A 22,561-nucleotide genomic window follows, 5' to 3' on the forward strand; every position below is an offset into this window, starting at 1 on the left:
TTAGGCCAAAGGGTTTTGGTTAGGCCTATAATAGCCAAACGTGGTTTTACATAGCCCAGCACATCCACAACTGACTTTGCTTGATTAATTTAACCACTTACTTTTATGTGGCCCACAACACAGTTTTTGCATGACCATAGAAGTTTTCAGTTGACCAGTATTTCTTTTTGACACTTTAGGCCCAGAACCAATGTTGTATGGCTCATTAACCCCAACTCTTGTCACTAGACTCAACATTGTCCCAACATTGAGTGTGTATGGTCCACTAGGCCCAGAATTAGTCCCAACTCTGGCTTTATGTGGTATACTAGACCCAACACTGGCTTTATGTGGTACACTAGACCCAACACTGGCTTTATGTGGTAGACTAGACCCAACGCTGGCTTTATGTGGTACACTAGATCCAACACTGGCTTTGTATACTCCACTTGACTCAACATTAGACCCAGCACTGACTTTGTATGGTACAGTAGACCCAACATTAGACCCAGCACTGACTTTATATGGTCCACAAGACTTAATATTAGACATAACACTGGCATTGTGTGCTCTATATTTTCTACTAGATTCACCATTAAACCAAACACTGACTGTTTATGACCTAATGTTTGTGCTTGTTTGACCCAACCCTTATTTTGTAGTGCCGATAACTGTTTATTGCTTTTGCTCAGTTGTTAGTTCTGAATCGCTGGTGACCCTAATTCTCCACGTGCACTGTTTTCAGCTTTTATCCTCTTATTTCAGCTCTTTCACAACTCCACCAGGCATGAAAATCGCCACTAGGTCAGGCACTGAAGTGTGTCCTCATGGTTCGGACCAGCTAGATGACCCACTTTTCTGTGCACAGCTATGCTGTTTCTGCAAGCTTTAACTGTCTAAACTGGTGTTGTGCTGTAGGAACTGCCAAATATATTGATACTGCTATTGGTCAGTATAAAGTTATGTAAAGCAATATAAATCTGTGTGTGTCTCTCCAAGCAGACTCTGATATTAATAAATGCAGACAACACAAATGCATTAAAGCGAGTGTTAAAAATAGCTGTTGGAGCAGGAGCTGAAATTCCTTCATTCCAAACATTTCTTTTGCATTCTTTTGCATGTTCTTTTGTGGATCTGCTTGAAAATCTCGATTAGTGCTGTAGTTTGTCAGGGAGAAGGCTGAGGAATTCCCTCCACTGTGTAATTTGAGTTGTTCTCGGAGTTGCGGTCAGTGCAAGGGTTCAAAGGTCATGCTACTGTGACTTCTCACCAAGACTCAAATGCACTGATTTGTCCAGGATTTTACACTTAAGTCACTGTGAGCCATTGTTTCATTTAAGGAATATATATATATATATATATATATATATATATATATATATATATATATATATATATATATATATATATATACGTCTGTCACAATAATTGCATTATCAATTTATTGTACAATATTTGGAGAGGAGCTCAATAATTTTGTTCATTATATTTTTGTTAGCAGGGAGAGCCTGCTAATGTGAATACACTTGTAGGCATAGTTTGTTTAAAAAGAGATGTATTAACAATATTTATATGTAAATTTTCTACTACAATTTAAGCTGTCTGAATAGTTTAAAAGATTGCATTGTTATGCTGTTATATTAATGTTATATCAGGGCCACGAAATGGTTTTAAGATGACAATAACATTATTTACTGCAGTAATTTCCTGGACAGTATAGCCTCCAAAATTAGTTCTCATGACAGCCTATATACACAAATTACAATTAATACAGTTTAACATATTATGTATTTCTTAATGTTATAGTTTTATTAGTTAGTTAGTAGTTAGTTAGTATCAGTTATAACATTAAAACCACCTGCCTACTATTGTGTAGACCCCCCCTTGTTCTTCCAGGACCACAAGACCTCTGAGGGTGTTCTGGTGTATCTGGCACCAGGATTAATATTATTGGCAGATCCTCAATGTCCTATAAGTTGTAAGGTAGGGACTGCATGAGCATTAGTGACCCTGACAGGGTTTTACTGATGGTTTTCCCTGGGGTGCTTTTAGTAGGTACTAAAGATTGTATATATCAGGAACACCCCAATAGGCCTGTCTGATGTTCTCAAGTTTAGTTTAGTTTTTAGAGCATTGCTGTGTTGCTGAGCCTGATTGTATTCAGCAACAAGAGTGGTCAGTATGTTGACTGGTAATAAATCATAACTGGTCATGTTTTCAATGGTGCCAACAGGTTCATGTTTATCTTCTCCAAAGAGCATATGTCATTTTAGAGCAAGCCATACACAACAAAACAAGCAAATTTGGAACTGGTCCAGATATTCCGTAGACATTCAGTAGAAGCATTGTGATTGGTCAGAGGTAGGCTTGTCACTATAATTACATTATTGCACCTTACATTTTTAATGTCTCCTTCATACACACAGAGTAGACTACAACAGGAAAGGGTTAATCGAGTGTTACTCGAGGCTCATATGTGTTTTAAAAATTTACTTTTATTAGTTTTAAATTCATACTTCAAAATGTAATGCTACTGTATTATCATTATAATAGTAGTAATTATCCCACCATCATGTCTGGTCCAGGCTTAATGTAGTAAATGTATGTTTAACTATTCAAAATTGTGTCATCTCAGGACTCTCAGGAATAGGCCCTTGGGTTGTTTTTATAAGGTTCCTTTATGTTCTACAACATATCGACAAGTCTTCAATTAGGGGTGTGACATATCGTATTGTACACAATAATATCTGCAACATTTCTGAATATCGTATCGTAAAGATATTATACCCTGAAATATCGTACCCCACCCCTAATTATTACATTAGGGTACTACTTTTTTAGCAACTTTTTTAACAAAAGAAAAAATTGCACTGTTCTCATTTCTCCTAATGAATATATATATATATATATATATATATATAATATATATATATATATATATATATATATATATATATATATATATATATATATATATATTAGAGGTGTGCCAAAAAATCGATTCACATAAGAATCTTGATTCTCATTTACTACGATTCAGAATCGATTTAAAATGTCCCAAAATCGATTCTGAGGGGCGGGTTTTAGACTGATTTTGGGCTGGGTATTTTTGTTGGACCTGGCAACCCTGGGGATAGGGCTTGTCCCTTCAAACGGAGATCTTCCAGACACACACAGAGCGTAGGTGTTTGAGAATCACCGGTAAGATGGCAGAACAAGCACTATATTACCTTAGATTAACGTGTAGTTTCAATGTTTTATGGCAGAATGCTTCATAACAAGCATAAAAAAGATCGCTAGTAGTTAGTTTCAGTAACTGTTAGCTAGCTAACTAGCTAACTTTCCAGTTCCACCTTAAATAACGCTACAGGTGGCAGCGGGCTGCAGCATTTAAGGCGGAACGGAAAAATAACAATAAGCTAATCAGAGCTAATTTCAGCTCCTCATCACAGAGGAATTAAGGAATGGACAATATGAATTAATTTCTCCACCTCCTGCCCCCTTTCTGAAGAAATACAACGACCTTAAAGTTAACTAGTTAATCAGCAGCTGCTCCTGAACTTTAGCGCTTCACTGCTATCATCACATCAGCCCAGCAGCGTCACCTACACACCACCGCTAGTAGCCTGGTAATAAAGCAGTGTTATTTATTATTTATTTATTGTTCATTAACGTCATTGTGATATCCCAGTGATTTCTCTGTCACTGAGGACCCACATTCCTGCACATTTTATTGTTTTTGTAACACATTACTTGCTCCAGGACCAGTGTATATTATGGAGGGTTTTTTTTCAATAAGATTCATAAGCCAGAAGCAGAAATTTTTATAATTCAAATCGTTTTGAATCAAAAATCGATTTTGAATCGAATCGTGGCCCCCAAAATCGGAATCGAATCGAATCGTGAGATAGTAAACGATTCCCACCCCTAATATATATATATATATATATATATATATATATATTTATATTTATTTATTTATTATTTTTTATTATTATTATTTTTTGCCATATCCTTTTATGTTACATTCTGTTACAAATCTGATAAAATTATAAAAAATGATAAAAATGATATGGCACATGATATGGCACAAGTGTGCTATATCATATCATATGCAATAATACAATTGTATTTTAATTTTGTTGCTGTAGTGTATTCTTGAAAAAAAAAAAAAAAATTTAATACCATTAAATATTGTGATATTATTTTAGGGCCATATTGCCCACCTCTAGTGTTCTATCATTTTTATTCATGTCAGTAATCATCCATTGTGTTTGTTGTACTTGATGTTTCAGTTGTGTCCTAAAAGATTTAACAACTGGCACCAAAACAATCAGCAGCCAAAGCATGGAGCTACCACCACCAAGCTTAACACTGGGGTCAACCTGACTATTACTTTCCATCAAAGTTTTTCAACTAAAAACTTTAGCGGAGCTTAAAGAGGTTGATTTTGAAGCAGGGGCTTCATTTCAGGATGGCTGACTCTTATTCCATGTAAAGCAGTGTAAAATTGTTTTGACTATTGACAGTAGTGTTGGTAGGTCAATTATAAACAGCTAGAATTTATGTTAACAATTTTATTCCTACTTAGCGCTCACTCACAGAAGGGTTTAATGTGGACGTTGTTAGTGACTCATGTCTTGTCTACATTATGTTGGCAACACAAAACGCATGAAAAAGCTGCAGTCCTCCTTCCTAAAAATCTTTGGGGGACTATTGTGTTCTAAACGTTGCAGTTAACACTGTTAACTGCAGATTTTCAAAGCTCTTGACTCGAATCATAAGTGGATCTGGTCTTGTCAGCATTATTTCCACACAGTATACTGTAATGTACAGATACAAGACAGAAGCCAATCTCTCTGTAACTTTATAAGAGTTATTGTGCATTTATGTGCATTTAGCACATTTTAGCAGCCTTAAAACAAGCTCCTGGGTGTCACACTAGCTGTATACCTCAGTTTGTCAGGAAAGGTTTCCATGTAAATATTCCCAGTAAGCTTCAGTTTGTGTACAGTTTCTAGGCCAGACAGAAGATTTGATGCATGTAGCAGCTTTTTGCTGTCTGGTTTTGTGGGCGGAGCTTGAGGGGTCGTCACTGTAGAAGAAGACAAAAGCTGGGATTCCCCTCGCTGACCCCGATTTCCATCGTCCATTTATCTTGGGGGCTAATTCTATTGTAAACAGGCGCACAAAGCTCACATACCACCTTGTCCTTCAAGAATGTGGCCATTGTGTGGCGGACTGATAGATTGAGGCCGTATCACTGACCTCTGCTAACATGTAGCCGATCAGCCGGGACCTGTTTGTTTGGTGTTGCTAATGAGGCTAATGTTGCTAATAGATCCACTTCTGACAGGACTAGGGTTATAAGTAACCTTTTACACTTTATATTTAAGCTTCATAAGTGTGGGGGTCTGGAGAAGAGGTGGGGGGCAGCTGACAAGTAGAAAAAGGGCGATACAGATAAACCAAAATTTAACTGAACTGAATTGGGAATCACCTCACCCCTCTCACCCCTTTATACCATTCCCTTCATTCATTCATTTATTCACTCTCATTTATTCACTCTCTCTGCTTCAGTGCCTCTACAGTAAAGATCCACCCAAACATGCCTCTCCCTGTCTCCCTCTCTGTACGCCTCTTACATTCTCTCTCTCGTTCTGTATGTCTCTCTCTCTCTCTCTTTATGTTTTTCTCTATTTCTGTATGTCTCTCTCTTTCTGTATGTTTCTCTGTCTTTCAGTATGTCGCTCTCTCTGTTTCTCTCTTTTTGTATGTCTCTTACATTCTCTCTATCTTTCTGAATGCCTCTCTCTATTTCTCTCGATCTTTTTGTATCTCTCTCTCTTTCTGTATGTTTATCTCTCTTTTTGTATGTCTCTCTCTCTCTCTGTATGCCTTTTACATTCTCCCTATCTTTATGAATGTCTCTCTCTATTTCTCTCTCTTTTTGTATCTTTCTCTCTCTTTCTGTATGTTTATCTCTTTTTGTATGTCTCTCTCTCTCTGTATGCCTTTTACATTTTCTCTATCTTTATGAATGTCTCTCTCTCTTTCTGTATGTCTTTCTCAATTTCTGTCTCTCTCTTTCTGTATTTTTCTCTTTCTTTCTGTTTATTTCTCTCTTTATTTATATCTGTCTCTCTTGCACTTATTTCTTACATTTCTTACTCACTTCTTTCTTTCTATCTTTTTGTATTTCTATCTCTCGCTCTCTCTTTCTCTCTCTTTTTCTTTCTCCTATTTCCCCCTCTCTCTATATATCTCTCTCTTTCTCTTTCTAACTCTCTCTGTATGCCTCTAGCATTCTCTTTTTGTATGTCTTTCTCTTTTTCTGTCTCTCTCTTTCTGTCTGTCTTAATGTATGTCTCTATTGCATTTATATTTCTTACACTCCTTTCTTTCTATCTTTCTGTTTCTCTCTCACTATATCTCTCTTTTTTCTCCCCCCATTCCTCCCCCTCTCTCTATGCAGTTTGATGGCTAGTTGTACTAGATGGTTGTTGTCTTAGCTTCTTCTCTGCCATCAACAGAGTGTTTATCAGATTCTGACAGAAACAAAACTTTACAGATAGTTTTTTCTCTTTATCTCTCTGCATTTCTCTCTCTTATTGTCTCTCTTTTCTTACAGTGGGCCTGAGCACACATCATCCTCTCATAGCAACAGAGAAACAGATTCACTAATTTAATATCTGTACATTTCATTCATACACATCTATATTTTTTTAAACCCTCTTCCTTCCTCTGAGTGTGTGAGAATGAGTGTTTTTGCAGTGGAGGTGAAAGCAGTGGGCCTGTAGCTGATATGAATCTTTAATGATGCTCTGTCCTGCTTTTCTCTCTCCACTCTTCTTTTTCTTTCCTTTTTTACGCTCCTCTCTCCATTTACAAAGATCTGCAAAACAGGCCAGCTGAATTTACATTGCTTCAATAGTCTGTACTGTATTTGTTATATGATCACACTCCTGTCAGACAGTTTTACAAGTGGACACTACTATTAGTTATGGGTACTTCAAGACATATAATGCATATGGGACAAACTATTTAATATAAGTGCATATGTGTACATAATATCAGTTCATTTTATAAAAGGCTTATAAGTACTATTTTGTCCAATGAAAAGAAAATATTATATATATTGGGTATATAGTGTAATATATGGTCATTATTATTATTATTATTATTATTATTATTATTATTATATACAGACAGTAACCTACTTTTTTAAACTGAGAGTTTCTCTGTGGTCAAAAGTGACCCTTGGTGAAGTAGTGGAGGATGTTCTCTGAAGTGTTTTCTCCTTCTCTTCTGATACTTGGGGAGGGAGGCTTGACAAACACAAGCGTGTGTGTGTGTGTGTGTGTGTGTGTGTGTGTGTTGGAGTATGTGTTGCTGTGTTATGAATATAGTCCATTGTTTTCGAGGGGGTTTCCCTGAGTTGCTGTCACGAACTGGATCTTATGTGACTGAGGCAAAGGGCTTACTTTCAGGAGTTTGTGTGTGTGTGTTTGTGTGTGTGTGTTTGCATAACTCAGGCTAAGTTATGCATTGTGATTGTGTGTTTGTTTTTCTGCATTTTCAGATCAATTACATTAAAATGATTAAATGTATATAGGTACTTACATGCATGTATTATATGTGTTTAGTATTATTACTTACTTACACACATATACAGCTCTGGAAAAAAATTAGACATCTTAAAATGATGGATTTCTTTGATTTTACCAAGTTGAAAACCTCTGAAATACAATCAAGAAGAAGTTGGATGATTACAAGCCATCAAACCAAGCTGAACTGCTTGAATTTTTGCACCAGAAGTGGCATAAGGTTATCCAAAAGCAGTGTGTAATACTGGTGGAGAACATGCCAAGATGCATAAAAACTGTGGTTAAAAAACAGGGTTATTGCACCAAATATTGATTTCAGAACTCTTAAAAATTTATGAATATGAACTTGTTTTCTTTGCATTGTTTGAGATCTGAAAGCTCTGCATTTTTTTTCCAGACATTTCTCATTTCCTGCAAACAAATGCTCTTAATACTAATATTTTTTTGTGAATTTGGGAAAATTTTTCCAGAGCTGTATATGTGATATGTTAATACGTATAGGCGCATGAATGTCTAAATACATATACATGTGGGATGTGCATGAACTTTTACTGTATGACAACAAACCTGTGTGTGTGCGTGCCTGCATGCTGGCTGTGGTCCAGCTCTCCTGCTGTGTGTTTCTCTAGAGACTGAGGAGATTAAAGAGAGGAAGAGGAACGAGAGAAAGCAAGGTGGAAGAAGAGAGAGATGAGGAGGAAGCGAGGCATTGTTACTTCAGGGAGTGTGTGTGTGTGTGTATGTGTGTGTGTGTGTGTGAGAGAGAGAGAGAGAGAGAGAGAGAGAGAGAAAAAGAGATCAAGGAAAAAAGATAAGACAAGACACATGTCTCAGTGTCGGTAAAGGCAGGTCTTTGTGTTTTTTTTTCCCCAGAGGTTGTGTGTGTGTGTGTTGTGATGCTTAATCTCCCAAACTACAGACAATATGAGAAACCTTTTGATATGGTAGGGAATAGCTGACGGCTGCATTCACTGATTGACTGCTGTAGAGTGTGCGTGTGTGCATGTGTGTGTGCGTGTGTGTGTGTTTGTGGCCGGCTGTAAAAAAAAAAAAAAAAAAAAAAAGCCTGGAATGGCTCCAACTCTCTGAACAGGCTGCCTTGGTGAATTGAGTCTGGAACACAATGACCTATATCCCCGTCCCATTTAGCTTGTTAAAGCATGTGTTCCTCTGTTCTACACACATATACACACACACACACATCTATATAGACATATGCACATCTCTATACATGCACACACGCATATCTGTAAACATGCATACACATACATCTGTAAAAACGCCCTCATATTAGAGCTGGGCGATATGGGAAAAAATCTTATCACGATATAGTTTTCCATATCAGTCGATATCGATATGTATCACGATATAAATCAAATCACTTTGTGTCACACTTAAAGGTTTGTTTTTATTAGTGAGAGAATAAGGGAGTGATGGAAGTTTTATCACAATATTTTTTTCTGTATCTCCATAATTATTAGGGCTGGCCCGAATAGCATTTTTTGAGCTCCGGATATTTGGCAGTAATTGGTAGCGAATATTCCAATATTAGTTTTTAAAAAAAACAAATTAATCATGAACGCGAGCCAGAACCCGAGCTTGAACGTCAGCCTGACTCAGGCGCTGCATGAACTCGGGCTTTTTTCCAATTTTTTCCAATTTTCCATGACTGAAAAAAAAACTTGGGCTATAAGCTCAATATTAAATATTTCGTTTGTTTAGAAATTATTTTATATTCTTAAACCATGTTAAATTATATTAGATTAGTAGGGCTGGCCCGAATAGCGTTTTTTGAGCTCAGAATATTGGGCACTGATTGGCAGCCAATATTGGAATATTTGTTTTTAAAAAGACGGATTAAAAACTGATTAAAGTAAAACAAAAATTGCAACTCGGCCCCTTTAATTCACCACAAAGTTTTCCAAGACCCAGCCGGAAAAAAAAAGATTTCCCACCTTTTCCTCAGCTGGGTCGGGCTCAAAAAATGATTTGTGATAGGCTGTTTTTTGGTTTGTTTGTTTAAGCACTTAGGCTTTTGTACTGCTGCAGTGCAATATTTAGATTTTATATTCTGAAATTCGTTAGGTTTTATTTCTTTTAGCATTTTGAACTTTTTTTCCAATTTCAAATTTATTTTTTTTCTGTTCGTTATGTTCTATCGGTCCTTGCGTTTTTTGTAGTTGAAGTTGAATTTAATATTGAAGTTCAATATTTCTAATTTATATTTTGAAATTCGTTAGATTATATTTATTATTGTATTTTGAGCTCACTTTAGTTGGTTATTTTCCAAATTCATATCTATTTTTCTGTTATTATTAAATGTTATTAGCTTATTAGCTTAGCTTGTCATTTAGCATACAGAACTTCTCACGGATTTTTAATGAATGTTGATTTATTAATTTAAAAGCTGTACCTTATTAAAAGTATTTTAAGCCAGACAGACACTGTGTGATTTTTTAATGAGTTTATCTGCACTTTTAAATGGTTTGTCCTGTAGGAAACGCACACGATTTGTATGCTGACACTGTTGTCTGACTGAGGAGCTGCTTTCCGTCAAATGCAGCCTGTAGGCAGGAAAAAATCCAGCCAGAACCGACCATATCATGAGCCAGTTTTAAAGCCAGTAATTTAGTAGAGCATTAAACTACAAATCTGAGATGTACCTGCTGTACTTCTTAATCTCTGCCCCCAAAACGGTCCATTAACTTGCTTGACAGACGCGTCAAATCCCCCGCGAGCACGCGCGGCGCACAGCGCACCGATTAATTCATGCGTTGAGCTTTAAACGCGCAGCTGAGCTGTAATTGGGGAAATATCACAAAAATCACAGTGTGATTTGTTACATTAAAAAAAAGACCATTTTCTTCCGCCTAATCTGAGAGGAAAGCGGTGTTCTCGACCGGCCCGAGTTCATGCAGCGCCTGAGTCAGGCTGGCGTTCAAGCTCGGGTTCGGGCTCGCGTTCAGGCAGATAATCTAAATGATAAATGATTTTGTGTTTTTGCACTTGGGCCATAAGCTCAATATTAAAAAGTTCGTTTGTTTAGAAATTATTTTATATCCTTAAACTATGTTAAATTATATTAGATTAGAGGAAAGTCATTTAGACATCATTCTTAAGGTGTTTTTGTCCTGTTACCGCTCCGCAAAAAAACCTCTTCCTTTAATCCGCGCCCCACATACACATTTTTGCAGCACCTGCCCCGAGGTCCTAATATAAATTGAATTAATTACATTTAGTGCTTAAAATTTACTTAAAATTTATTTAAAACGTGCTGAACAGTGCGGCCGTTTATTCCCAAAGTACAAACACTATGGTTGTTTGCGTGTGTCGGGCCATACTCCACTATTCTTTAGGGTTTTTTGTTGCATGCATGAGAATAACTATTACAATTTTCTTAACTATTTATTAATTTGCTCCAGCGTCTTCTGGATTGATTACACGTTGTGTTTTCGTTGTTTGCCGCGCCACTTAGACGGAAATGGAAATGAATGTTTATCGAATTCTATTGCACAGGCTTATCATCGTCATCGAGGGAAAAATTATCGCGAAACAAATCGATATCGTTATATCGCCCAGCACTACCTCATATACATCTGTAAACATGCGCACACACACCTTTGTAGACATGCATACATACATCTGTAAACATGCATACACACACATCTGTAAACATGCATACACACCTTTGTAGACATGCGTACATACATCTGTAAACATGCATACACACCTTTGTAGACATGCGTACATACATCTTTAAACATGCACACATATACATCTGCAAACATGAATAGACTAGTAAACATTTTCCCACATTAACATCTGTAAACATGCACCATACATCTTTAAACATGCACTGATATACATTTGTAGACCATCACCTATATACATCTGTAAACATGCATAGACACATAAACATATGCACACATTCATATTTGTAAACATGCACACACACCTTTGTAATATGCACACAAACACATCTGCAAAAACGCACACACATCTAAAACATGCGCTCATACCTCTGTAAACACACACATGCACATCTGTACACACACACACACACACAGATCTGTAAGCATGTACTCATACATCTGTACACATGCGTACACATCTGTAAACATGCACTCGTACGTCTGCACACATGCACATATGTAAACATGCACCTATATACATCTATATATACTGTATATACATATTTATATATACTACACATCTGTATACCAAGATGTGTGCACATGTTCTGTCTTTTCATTGTGTGTAGATGTCTCTTTTTGCGGTATCCATACAGGACTAGCATGTTCAGACAAGGAGGGAAAGGAGATCTCTCAGTGTGGATGGTCTTTTATTACGCCAGTACTTAAACTGGGGGTTTTACACTGGGTTACCTCAACAAGCTAAAGGTTTATTCTCATCAGCGGAAGATATAGAGTTCAAAGCCCTGAGGATATTCCACAACCAGAAAAGTTGCTAATCTTCAGCATGTTACTGGTCTTCACAAGATCAGCTGACAGTTTAATCTGATATTATTTGTTGCCACCAGCTTATTTCCATGGACAATTAGAAATATATTTGTTTTATTTATTTATTTATTAATTTAACATTTTTTATGAAAATTGTATTAAAATTTACAATAATCATGATATCATAGCCTACTGATGTCACTTTTAATTGCAGTGGGAACAAATTGTGTGTATTTACGAACCGAAGGTATGTGTGTGTGTGTGCATGCTGCACGCAGAAACAGTTCATAGTGTGTGAATAAGGAGTGCATATCATGCATGTATGTCCTTTGATTTACACTGACCTAATCGTACAGTGAGTAATGTTAACATGGTCAAATGCTGGACGTGTGCCTGGTTAAATGTGTGTGTGTTTGGTACTTGGTCTAGATTATAGTACTGAGTTTGTGTATATTAGACTGTGTGAGTGAGTGAGTGTGTGTGTGTCTCCCTGGAGGCTCACTGGTTAAAGCTCACAGATCCATGCAGGAAATGAGTGTCTGCAGGGGAGAGCCTGTCTGATCCTCAGAGACAACAAGTGTATAAACACACACACACACACGCACGCGTAAGGGTAGTTGATATGGTAGAAATAGAACATTGTGATATAACACAATAGTATAACCTTATTTACTAATGACCAGAGTTTTAAAACACCTTATAGATGCTGCTGGACTAATAACAGTCCACCAACCAGTAACATCCAGCCAGAAGTGTCCTGTAAACACTAATGAAAGACTAAAGAACTATTAACACAAACTGTGGAGCAACAGATGAGCTTCTGTCTCTGACTTTACATCTACAAGAAAGTGCAGCTCTATAGGAGTGTGTAATAGAGTGGACAGTGAGTGGACTTAGTGCTTAAAAACTCCAGCAGCATTGCTGTGTCTGTTACTCCACTCTCTGCACTAAATGTAATGATGTCAGATGATGTAATAAATGGCTGCCCTCCAATCAGCTGCTTGTTACTGTGTGGTTTGTCTTGCAGCTCTGTACAGTTGGAGTAAATCTGATTTGTGATGCATGTGCTTGGTGGTCAGTGTGCTGTTTTGGGGGTTGGTGGGAAGTGTAGTTCCAGACTTGTGGCGATATTTACAGTGAAATGTCTGTGTGTGTGTACAGGTGCAGTTCAGAGTGTGAATGAGTGTAAAGGTGTGTGTGTGTATGTGTGTGTGTATTCATGACTCCATCCTTGACCACATAATGTTACTGTGACCCAAAGCTGAGTCATATTGGTGTGTATGTGGTTCGTGTGTCTGTGTGTGAATCAGAAGAGTTAGTCTGAATACTAGTCTAAAGTTCAGTAAGAGATTAAAACACCAGTAATTATATTATTATATACAGCTCTGGAAAAAATAAGAGACCACTTAAAAATTATGGGTTTCTTTAATTTTACCAAATTGAAAACCTCTGGAATATAATCAAGAGGAAAATGGATGATCACAAGCCATCAAACCAAGCTGAAATGCTTGAATTGTAACACCGGGAGTGGCATAAAGTTATCCAAAAGCAGTGTGTAAGACTGGTGGAGGAGAACATGCCAAGATCCATAAACACCAGGGTTATTCCACCAAATATTGATTTCTTAAGTCTTAAAACTTTATGAATAAATCTACAATGTTTATTTTACTCAAACATATACATATAAATAGCAAAATCAGATAAACTGATTCAGAAACTGAAGTGGTCTCTTAATTTTTTCCCAGAGCTGTATATTTGTGTGCTCTTGATGCTGATTGACTGTGTTATTAGATAACAGTTTATCCTGTTTTCTTATTTTTACTCTTTTTCTCCTCGCTTTTCCTCTGCATCTCTGACAGGGTTGATTATGTCGTCTCGATTCGCTCAGAGCAGGAGGATTCCTCCTTCTTTTGGGAAATCTCTTCATTTCGGGCTGCTTTCTTTCCTTTTTAGGGTGACCTACTTTCTCCCACGTTGACGTCTTTATTCAGCAGAGCTGCAGCGCTCCACTTTACATAGTCGTGACTTTCTGCGTTAGAACAGATCTTACACTGCAAAATACGAGCTCAAATCTGCTCCATACAGGTCATAAAATACCCCAACATAAGTGAAATAAAATAAGGATTAGGTCTTATTGCTTAACGTTGTACTATGTTTAGCTTTTGTTTCTTCATTAAACTATTATTAAAAATAGATTCATTATTTACTCTGTGACAATAAAAAGAGAGCACTGTAAATTAAGCCTATTTACAATGTAATACGGGCTTATAGTGTCTGTATGGAAAGTTTATGAATTCACTATTACTCTTACAGTTTATATATACATTAACAGGGCTGTAATAATGGCCTGTTTTCATTTCCATACTTCTATGATGTCACAAAACCCCTTACAATTACATATTTTCATGATCTCACTATACGAATTAAGCCCACTTATGGACAGCAAAGTTAAAGTTCAGTTAGTTCATTTAGTTCAGTTAGTGTCACAAAAACAATGCCTTGCTCACACATACTAGATCTACAAAAAGCATTCTATAACTTATTTGAAGTTACCAACAAATAGTCGATTTACATACCCCTACCTATTATGCCTAAAGCCCCGCCCACTCACACTAAGGTCACCAGTAGTGTTTCTTTTGTGTCACAATAAAGCTGTAAGGAGCTTCTTTGCTTCTGTGACATGTTAAAAACTTGTTTTTAAATCAATATTCATTTAAATTCACGTTATGTCTAAAGGTATATGTATTTAAAAATATCTGAAATTGAATTTAAAGTTATCCAGAGCATCCAGTTTACAGTAGCTGATTAAAAAACCCAGACAGCAACAAGCAGCTGATTGGATAGCAGCCAGTTTTATTATTTTATTTAGATCAGTTTCTTCCTGAAATGCATTAAACCAGAGCTTTAGCTTCAGCAGGAATAGAATACACACACATATAGATACTCCAAACGTGTGTGTGTGTATGTGTGTGTGTTGCGTGCCAACCAGACAGGCAGACAGGAGGTGTGTGTCAGCAGGGGGTCCACTAATACCGCCCCTCACCCAGCATGAACATGCGCACACACACACACCCCAGCAGACAGAGAGAGTGAAAGAGAAACACACACACACACACACGCACAACTCGAATCTAGTGTTTGCTCTCAGCAGTCAGAGAGCAGGTGGTGGTGTGTGTCGGTCAGGAGAGAGAGAGTGTGTGTGTGTGGTGCCCTGTTTCTGATGACTCGGGCTATTTGCTCTTTTGTCCACTCAACCTGGACGCTGACAGCTAATGGCTAACCGCTAACATCACTCTGCCCGTCCAATGAAAAGCTGGCCCAAGTGATGAAGCGGACTTACCTTACAGATTTTCCTATTGTGGGTACACACACACACACACACACACACACACACACACACACACGCACAGAAGCACACACACTCACTCTCAGACTGTCTGGAAGGCTGAATATAATCTAATATCGTCTTCCAGCACTCAGGCGTGTGTGTGTGTGTGTGTGTGTGTGTGTGTGTGTGTGTGTGTGTGTGTGGAGTGGACAGAGCAGAGTCTAGCCTGCTAACACACTTAAGCTGGACTTAACCATCCTAAATCAGATTAAACCCCCCCAGACCCCCGCCCTGCACCGCAGGCCCACTGTAATGAGAGCTAAAGGGACATAGACCCAGAACTGAACCCACAGAGAGAGACAGAAAGCAGCAGTAGAGTGTGCCAAAACAATAACACAGATAATAACACTAATAACATCAGTAACCGCAAATATAATCAGAAATAATAAACTCAAAAGATTTAAAATTTATAATATTATAGCAATATTATTTAAATATGGAGCGAAGTACCTGTATAGGTCAGTGGTGTGTTGTGTTGTAGATCTGTGGTGCTACGTTGTGGAGTGTGTTATGGGTCAGTGATGTAACAAGGAGGAGTGTGATATGGGTGGAGAGTGTAACATTGTGGGGTATTGCAGGTCAGTGGTGTAACACAATGTGGAATGTGGTACATGTCAGTGGTGTAACAATGGAGTTTGTTACATGTCAATAAGGTAACAATATGTAGTGTGTTATAGGTCAGTGGTGTAACAGTGGAGTTTGTACAGGTCAGTATGGCAACAAAGTGTTAAATGTTGGTGGTGTAACAATGCGGAGAATGTTATGGGTCAGTGGTGTAACAACATGGAATGTGTTACTGGTCAGTGGTGTAACAATGCGGAGAATGTTATGGGTCAGTGGTGTAACAATGGAGTTGGTTATGGTTTAAATAAGGTAACAATGTGTAGTTTGTTACATGCTGGTGAGGTAGCAATGCGGAAAATGTTATGGGTCAGTGGTGTAACAATGTGAAGAATGTTATGGGTCAGGGGTGTAACAGTGTGAAGAATGTTATGGGTCAGGGGTGTAACGATATGGAATGCGTTACTGGTCAGGGGTGTAACAATGCAGAGAATGTTATGGGTCAGTGGTGTAACAATACAGAGTGTAGTACAGGTCAGTGGTGTAACAATGGAGTTTGTTATGGGTCAATGAGGCCACAATGTATAGTGTGTTACATGTTCATGAGGTAACAATGTGGAGAATGTTGTGGGTCAGTGGTGTAACAATGTGAAATGTGTTACTGCTCAGTGGCGTAACAGTGAAGTTTTTTACTGGTCAATAAGGTAACGATATGTAGTGTGTTCTGTGATGGTGACGTAATAATGTGGAGAATGTTATGGGTCAGTGGTGTTACTATATGGAGTATTTTATTGGTTTAAAAGCAAGTTAAAGTGTAAATCTGTGCTGTTTTATTTGTGCGAGTGTGTGCCCGCTAGTGTGTGCATGAGTGTGTGATGTGGCCGACAGGGCCAACTGCAGTAGTGTGTAAATAAGAGATCTAAATTTATCTCATCACTCACAAGTTCAGCTGCCCTCCACTACGGCTCACACACACACTCTTACACACTCTCACACTCACACTCCATGTGACTGTGTTGATACACACACAAGTATGTTCACACTCGCAACATGTGACTAAAAATGACAGAGAAACTTGGTAAGACATATGTATACACACATGCAAGGAGATCTAGGCTGTATAAGGCAGTTCTACAGTTGCAGGGGTGTGGTTATATATTTTTTATGTGTTTATTCAAAAAGTTGGATATTCAGTCATTTGAAATGCATTTAAACTACCATTTCACCTAGTGTGAATAATTAATTTTAATGTTAATAAAAGTATCCTTCTATTTGTCTATTTGTCTATCTTTACATTGGTCTGTCTATACACCTGTCTGTCTGTCTCTTTATCTGTCTGTCCTATGTCTGTCTCTGTTGATCTCTAGCTTAGCTCAATGCTTACTCATGTTAGGTGTTCAGGGTTCTGATGCTGGTGTTGGTTGGGTGTTGGTTTTTAGTGAAGTGCATCTAACTGCGTCTGAATGTTTGACGTCTCTTCTCCTACTTTCTCTCGCAGCCATCGAGACTCAGAGCACAAGTTCGGAGGAGATTGTCCCAAGTCCCCCCTCTCCACCCCCACCCCCGCGGGTCTACAAGCCATGCTTCGTCTGCCAGGACAAATCCTCTGGCTACCACTATGGCGTCAGCGCCTGCGAAGGCTGCAAGGTGAGACACACACTTTCACACTCCCAGCAGTGTTGGTGTTTGGACCCCTGCGTAGCTTGTTGTAAGTTCGGCATGAAATAAGGGTTTTCTGGTCTGGTCTGTAAGACGTTTTGTCTTGTTCATGCACCAGATCGGTTTAGCTCTTCTGAGCTAAGAACATCAGAGATCAAATTATTAAAAACACAATTGAAAAAACTTTTTTATGAACCAGACAGAGATATACAGCATGCAATGATGCTTAAGAGTTTGTAAACCTTTTAAATTATGTATATTCCTCGACTTTTAACTTCACCTTATTTTTAACACAAGTCTAAAAAGTACATAAGGAGAGACAAATCAAACATATCGGACAAAATCATTAGCGTGTCCAGAAATAACTGCAAATCTAACATTTTTGGTAACTGTTGTTCAGTCCTGCACTTGGAGGAAATGTAGACCATTCCTCCATACAAAACAGTATCCACTGTGTTATGTTAGTGCGTTTCTTCCCATAAACTGATTCTTCAGGTCCGTTCACAATATTTATATTCAATTAAAAGTCAGGACTTGTTTTGTTATTTTAGAGAATTTTGTTTAACATTAGTTTGGTTGTATGGCTTGTATGTTAGGGTCATTGTCTTGCTGCATGGCCGACGTTTTCCCGTGCAACTTCCACTAGAGTAGAGTTTAATCCATTATTAATGGATCTAGAAACCATATGACACATGTATATCTTTCTAGAGCAGACCGAGTGACTGAACAAGAAGAAGAACATTTAAGACACCTATGAGTTCACAGAAATAGTTGAAGCTTCAGCAGCTGAGATGGGAGAAACTCTGCATATTACAGCTTTTTCCTGGCTTCTTTACCAGCCAGTACTTTATGGGGGGAAAGTGGCAGAGGATATTAAATTTTGACTGTGAGAGACTGTTCGGAACCCCGTTTGGCCATCGTATTTGATGCTATGTTTGGTGGACACAACAATGCATGTCACTACAAACATATCATTCAAGCATGGTGGTGGCTGCATCAATTTGCCTCCTGAGTTGTTATTTCATTGCAGTGTATAAAAAATTAGTGGGGTTGCTGTAAGGTTTGGATAGTAAATTAAATGGCTGTAGTTGTGTTGTAGTTGACATTTCTCTCTGTTGAAGCATATCAACAACATTTCCAGATTGCCCCCTGCAGGTTGCTAGGGGAACTGTGTGGAGAAGGCTGTGTTTTGCCCAGGCTGTTGAAAGATCCATCTGAATTATTCAGCACTGTTTTACTCTCTCTCCCTCACTTTGTACAGTACACACACACACACACACACAAGCACACACTTGGTGGGGAGTTTGGATAAGTTCAGGGTCAGCCCAGCAGTGTGTGTTTCTTTTCCATGTGAAGCTGCGCACAATTTTCATACTTCAGAACTGCAGTGTGTGTTTTCTCTGAGAAAAAGAAAGAAGAGAGGCAGTAAAGATGAAGCATCTTCTGCTGTTTGTTTTGTTTTGCTTTTTCTCTCTGGGACTCACACACACAGGCTGTCCTTTACATTACATGTGCACATCCATATAAGTGTGGAAATTTGGGAATCTGCAGGAAAATGAAGTGGCTTAGACTGCTGTTGTAATGTTTGATTCAGTTTTAGACTACCTCTTAGAGCATCATGGGAAATGTAGTGCCTTAGAGGAGGTGTGCCAGAAGGATTTAATTCTGACCGTGTTCATTTAAAGTGGTGTAACTTTTCTTTTCTTTACGGTATACGTCCTTTGCGGTGCAGTAAACTCAGACCAATCACGAGTGGTGTGAGATAATTAAAGGCTCTCCTCTGCCATCTGTGCAGAACGCTGCGCTGGATGGTGAATTGGGACGCGGCCAGGAAAAAACGCGAAGCTGTATGGGAGAGTGATGCGAAAGAAACCATTTCTGCAAGAGCACACCTGTGGCGTGCTTTTGAAATGGCTTCTTTCGCATCACTCTCCCATCCAGCTTCTCCTTGTGCAAAGTGCGCTGTATTGTTGACCGATGCACAGTGACACCATCTGCAGCAAGATGATGCTGCAGCTCTTTGGAGGTGATCTGTGGATTGTCCTTGACTGTTCTCACCCTTCTTCTTCTCTGCCTTTCTGATATTTTTCTTGGCCTGCCACTTCTGGGCTTAACAAGAACTGTCCCTGTAGTCTTCCATTTCCTTATTATGTTCCTCACAGTGGAAACTTACAGGTTAAATCTCTGAGACAACTTTTTGTATCCTTCCCCTGAACAACTATGTTGAACAATCTTTGTTTTTAGGTCATTTGAGAGTTGTTTTGATGAGCCCATGATGCCACTCTTCAGAGGAGATTCAAATAGGAGAACAACTTGCAATTGGCCACCTTAAATAACTTTTCTCATGATTGGATACACCTGGCTATGAAGTTCAAAGCTCAATGAGGTTACCAAACCAATTTTGTGCTTCAGTAAGTCAGTAAAAAGTAGTTAGGAGTATTCAAATCAATAAAATGATAAGGGTGCTCATACTTTTGCACCGGTCGAATTTTGGTTTAATGCATATTGCACATTTTCTGTTAGTACAATAAACCTCATTTCAATCCTGAAATATTACTGTGTCCATCATTTATTAGATATATCAAACTGAAATGGCTGTTGCAAACACCCAAATATTTAGAACTAAAATGGTTAAGATTAATAGGGGTGCCCAAACTTTTTCATATGACTGTAGCTGTGGTAATTAACATTATCTGGCTAATATATCAGATGAAACTGTGCCTTATCAGCAGTTTAGCTCAAATAAAAGGAGTATATTCGATAGCTGGGTCGGATTGAGACCGAATGACGTTTTCTCACCACAAGAAAACCATTTTCCTCTTGCTGGTCTTGGTCCGGTTGTTTTGATCCGCACCCAAGTGCGATTTAGGTTTTCACACCTGCTCAATCAAACCACACTAATGGTACAAATAAACCTAATAAGTAATTTTAACCAGGCCAAATAGTGCTAGTGTAAAAACGCTTTTAATACCAAATCTAACTTTTAGGCCACAGCTGTCACTACAGTTGCTTGGCCACATCCAAACAATCATGCAAAACACTATAAATAGTGCTTATCTATGTATAATCACCTAGTAGTAACACCCTAGCAACCACAATGGATAATAACACACATCTAATGTTATCATACTGACTGTGTGTCTGTGTGCCTTGTCACACTCATTTCTCCCTAAAGCCTTGTTTTCTCCTATAGCAAAGTGAAAGTGTGTTTTTGTTTGTGTTTGTGTGTGTGAAAGAGAGAGAGAGAGAGAGAAAGAGAGAGAGAGCTAATCGTCTCCTGTAAGCACCCAGACATGACCTACCCGCCAGCCTGCCTGCAAATAGCCCACTGACACTGATCCTGTTAGAGCATGGAGCATCACACAGACACACACACTCTCTCTGTTCAGTTCAGGTGGCTCTAGATTGTCATTTTATGTGAATATCAGTTCAGTAATATTCTATTTTTCAGTCTATCAGAACAGTCATTGCCATAGTATAGGTCATGAAAGCTGTGCTGAGCTAACACATTAGCTATAAGCCAACATGCTAGTACAGTGAAACAGTATGTAGTGATACAGTATGTTATGGTTTAATATGGAATATTGTTTTGTTATATATCTACTGCCTACACTAGATATGTAATTAGCTTGCAAAAGTACATTTATAGCGAAGTTAAAGTCGTATAATAGCTGGCTAAGCTAAGTTAGCATCAGTATCCTAACTAATTTTGACACTTTAGCCTTTGAAGTTCATGAACTTAAATATTTAATATTTATGAATATGTATTTTAATAAGAATATATATGTATATTGATGTGCCCATGGTAAAATAACTAAATTATTTTTTAAAATATTGTAAAACAGATTGCATTCTAAATTATTTGGAGAATCTAGACACAATATAAAGGCCAGCTGGACTATTTTAGTTAGAGAATTTAATAATTATTTATCTATCCTGTCCTAGCAAAATGGTATTTGTGACTGTGGCTGATCCACTCTATGAACACTGTATGTCCCAAGAGCTAGTTTGAAGAGTAAAACTTCGTTCCAGAACATCATTAAACACTGATTTACCAACCTAGCAGTTTATATTATGGGAATTATAAACTCTAAATACTAGTTTCCCATGAGGAGAGCACGTATAAACTTAATATTTGTTGGAATAACCCTGTTTTTTATTTAAAGTTTTCATCCATCTTGGCATGTTCTCCTCCACCAGTCTTACACATTGCTTTATGCTTTATGCCACTTTATGCCACTCCTGGTGCAAAGATTCAAGCAGTTCTGCTTGGTTTGATGGCTTGTGACCATCCATCCTCCTCTTAATTATATGTATATGTCTATGTATGTACTGTACATCATATGTGCTTGTACTTTAACGTCTTGTGTTCTCCTGCAGGGCTTCTTCCGCCGGAGCATCCAGAAGAATATGGTGTACACGTGCCACCGAGAGAAAAGCTGCATCATCAACAAGGTCACCCGCAACCGCTGCCAGTACTGTCGCCTGCAGAAGTGCCTGGAAGTGGGCATGTCCAAGGAGTGTGAGTACCACCACTGTCTGCTTATGTGCTGGATCATTAAATCTCCACGGGATTTCTTATGGCTATTAGATTTTCAAATGATTTTCTGGTAGGACACAACTGAAAACCCAGGATTCTGTCAGTAAGTTTCGACTGTAGTCACCTGCAGTCCTAAGGTGTCTGTCTTGTTTTTGGGGCAGCATATAGGAAGATCTAGTTATTTTGTGTTTAGGTTTAGATAAGGCAGAATGATCCATAAAAGAGGATCTAAATGAGGTCACTATTTTATTTAGAAACACAAAAATGCAGAGAAAGCAGTTAAACACTTCTGTAGCTGCCTTTTATTGGCTGGTATTTTCATGATTGTGCTGTGTACTGATGTAGGCAGAGATGCACATGTACACAC

The 22,561-nt window shown here is 38.2% G+C and overlaps 1 protein-coding gene across 2 annotated transcripts in view; it reads left to right on the top strand.

Moving 5' to 3' along the window:
* Window positions 1–22,561, top strand: part of raraa (retinoic acid receptor, alpha a) — a 165,167-nt gene that overhangs the window by 130,460 nt on the left and 12,146 nt on the right. For both annotated transcript variants that reach the window (XM_007255152.4, XM_007255155.4), the window contains 2 exons: window positions 17,494–17,642; window positions 22,035–22,176. In XM_007255152.4, the coding sequence (XP_007255214.2) occupies window positions 17,494–17,642; window positions 22,035–22,176 (291 nt within the window). The remainder of the gene's footprint in view (window positions 1–17,493; window positions 17,643–22,034; window positions 22,177–22,561) is intronic.

The sequence above is a fragment of the Astyanax mexicanus genome, chromosome 15 (genome assembly GCF_023375975.1).
Source record: "Astyanax mexicanus isolate ESR-SI-001 chromosome 15, AstMex3_surface, whole genome shotgun sequence".
Classification (NCBI taxonomy): domain Eukaryota; kingdom Metazoa; phylum Chordata; class Actinopteri; order Characiformes; family Acestrorhamphidae; genus Astyanax; species Astyanax mexicanus.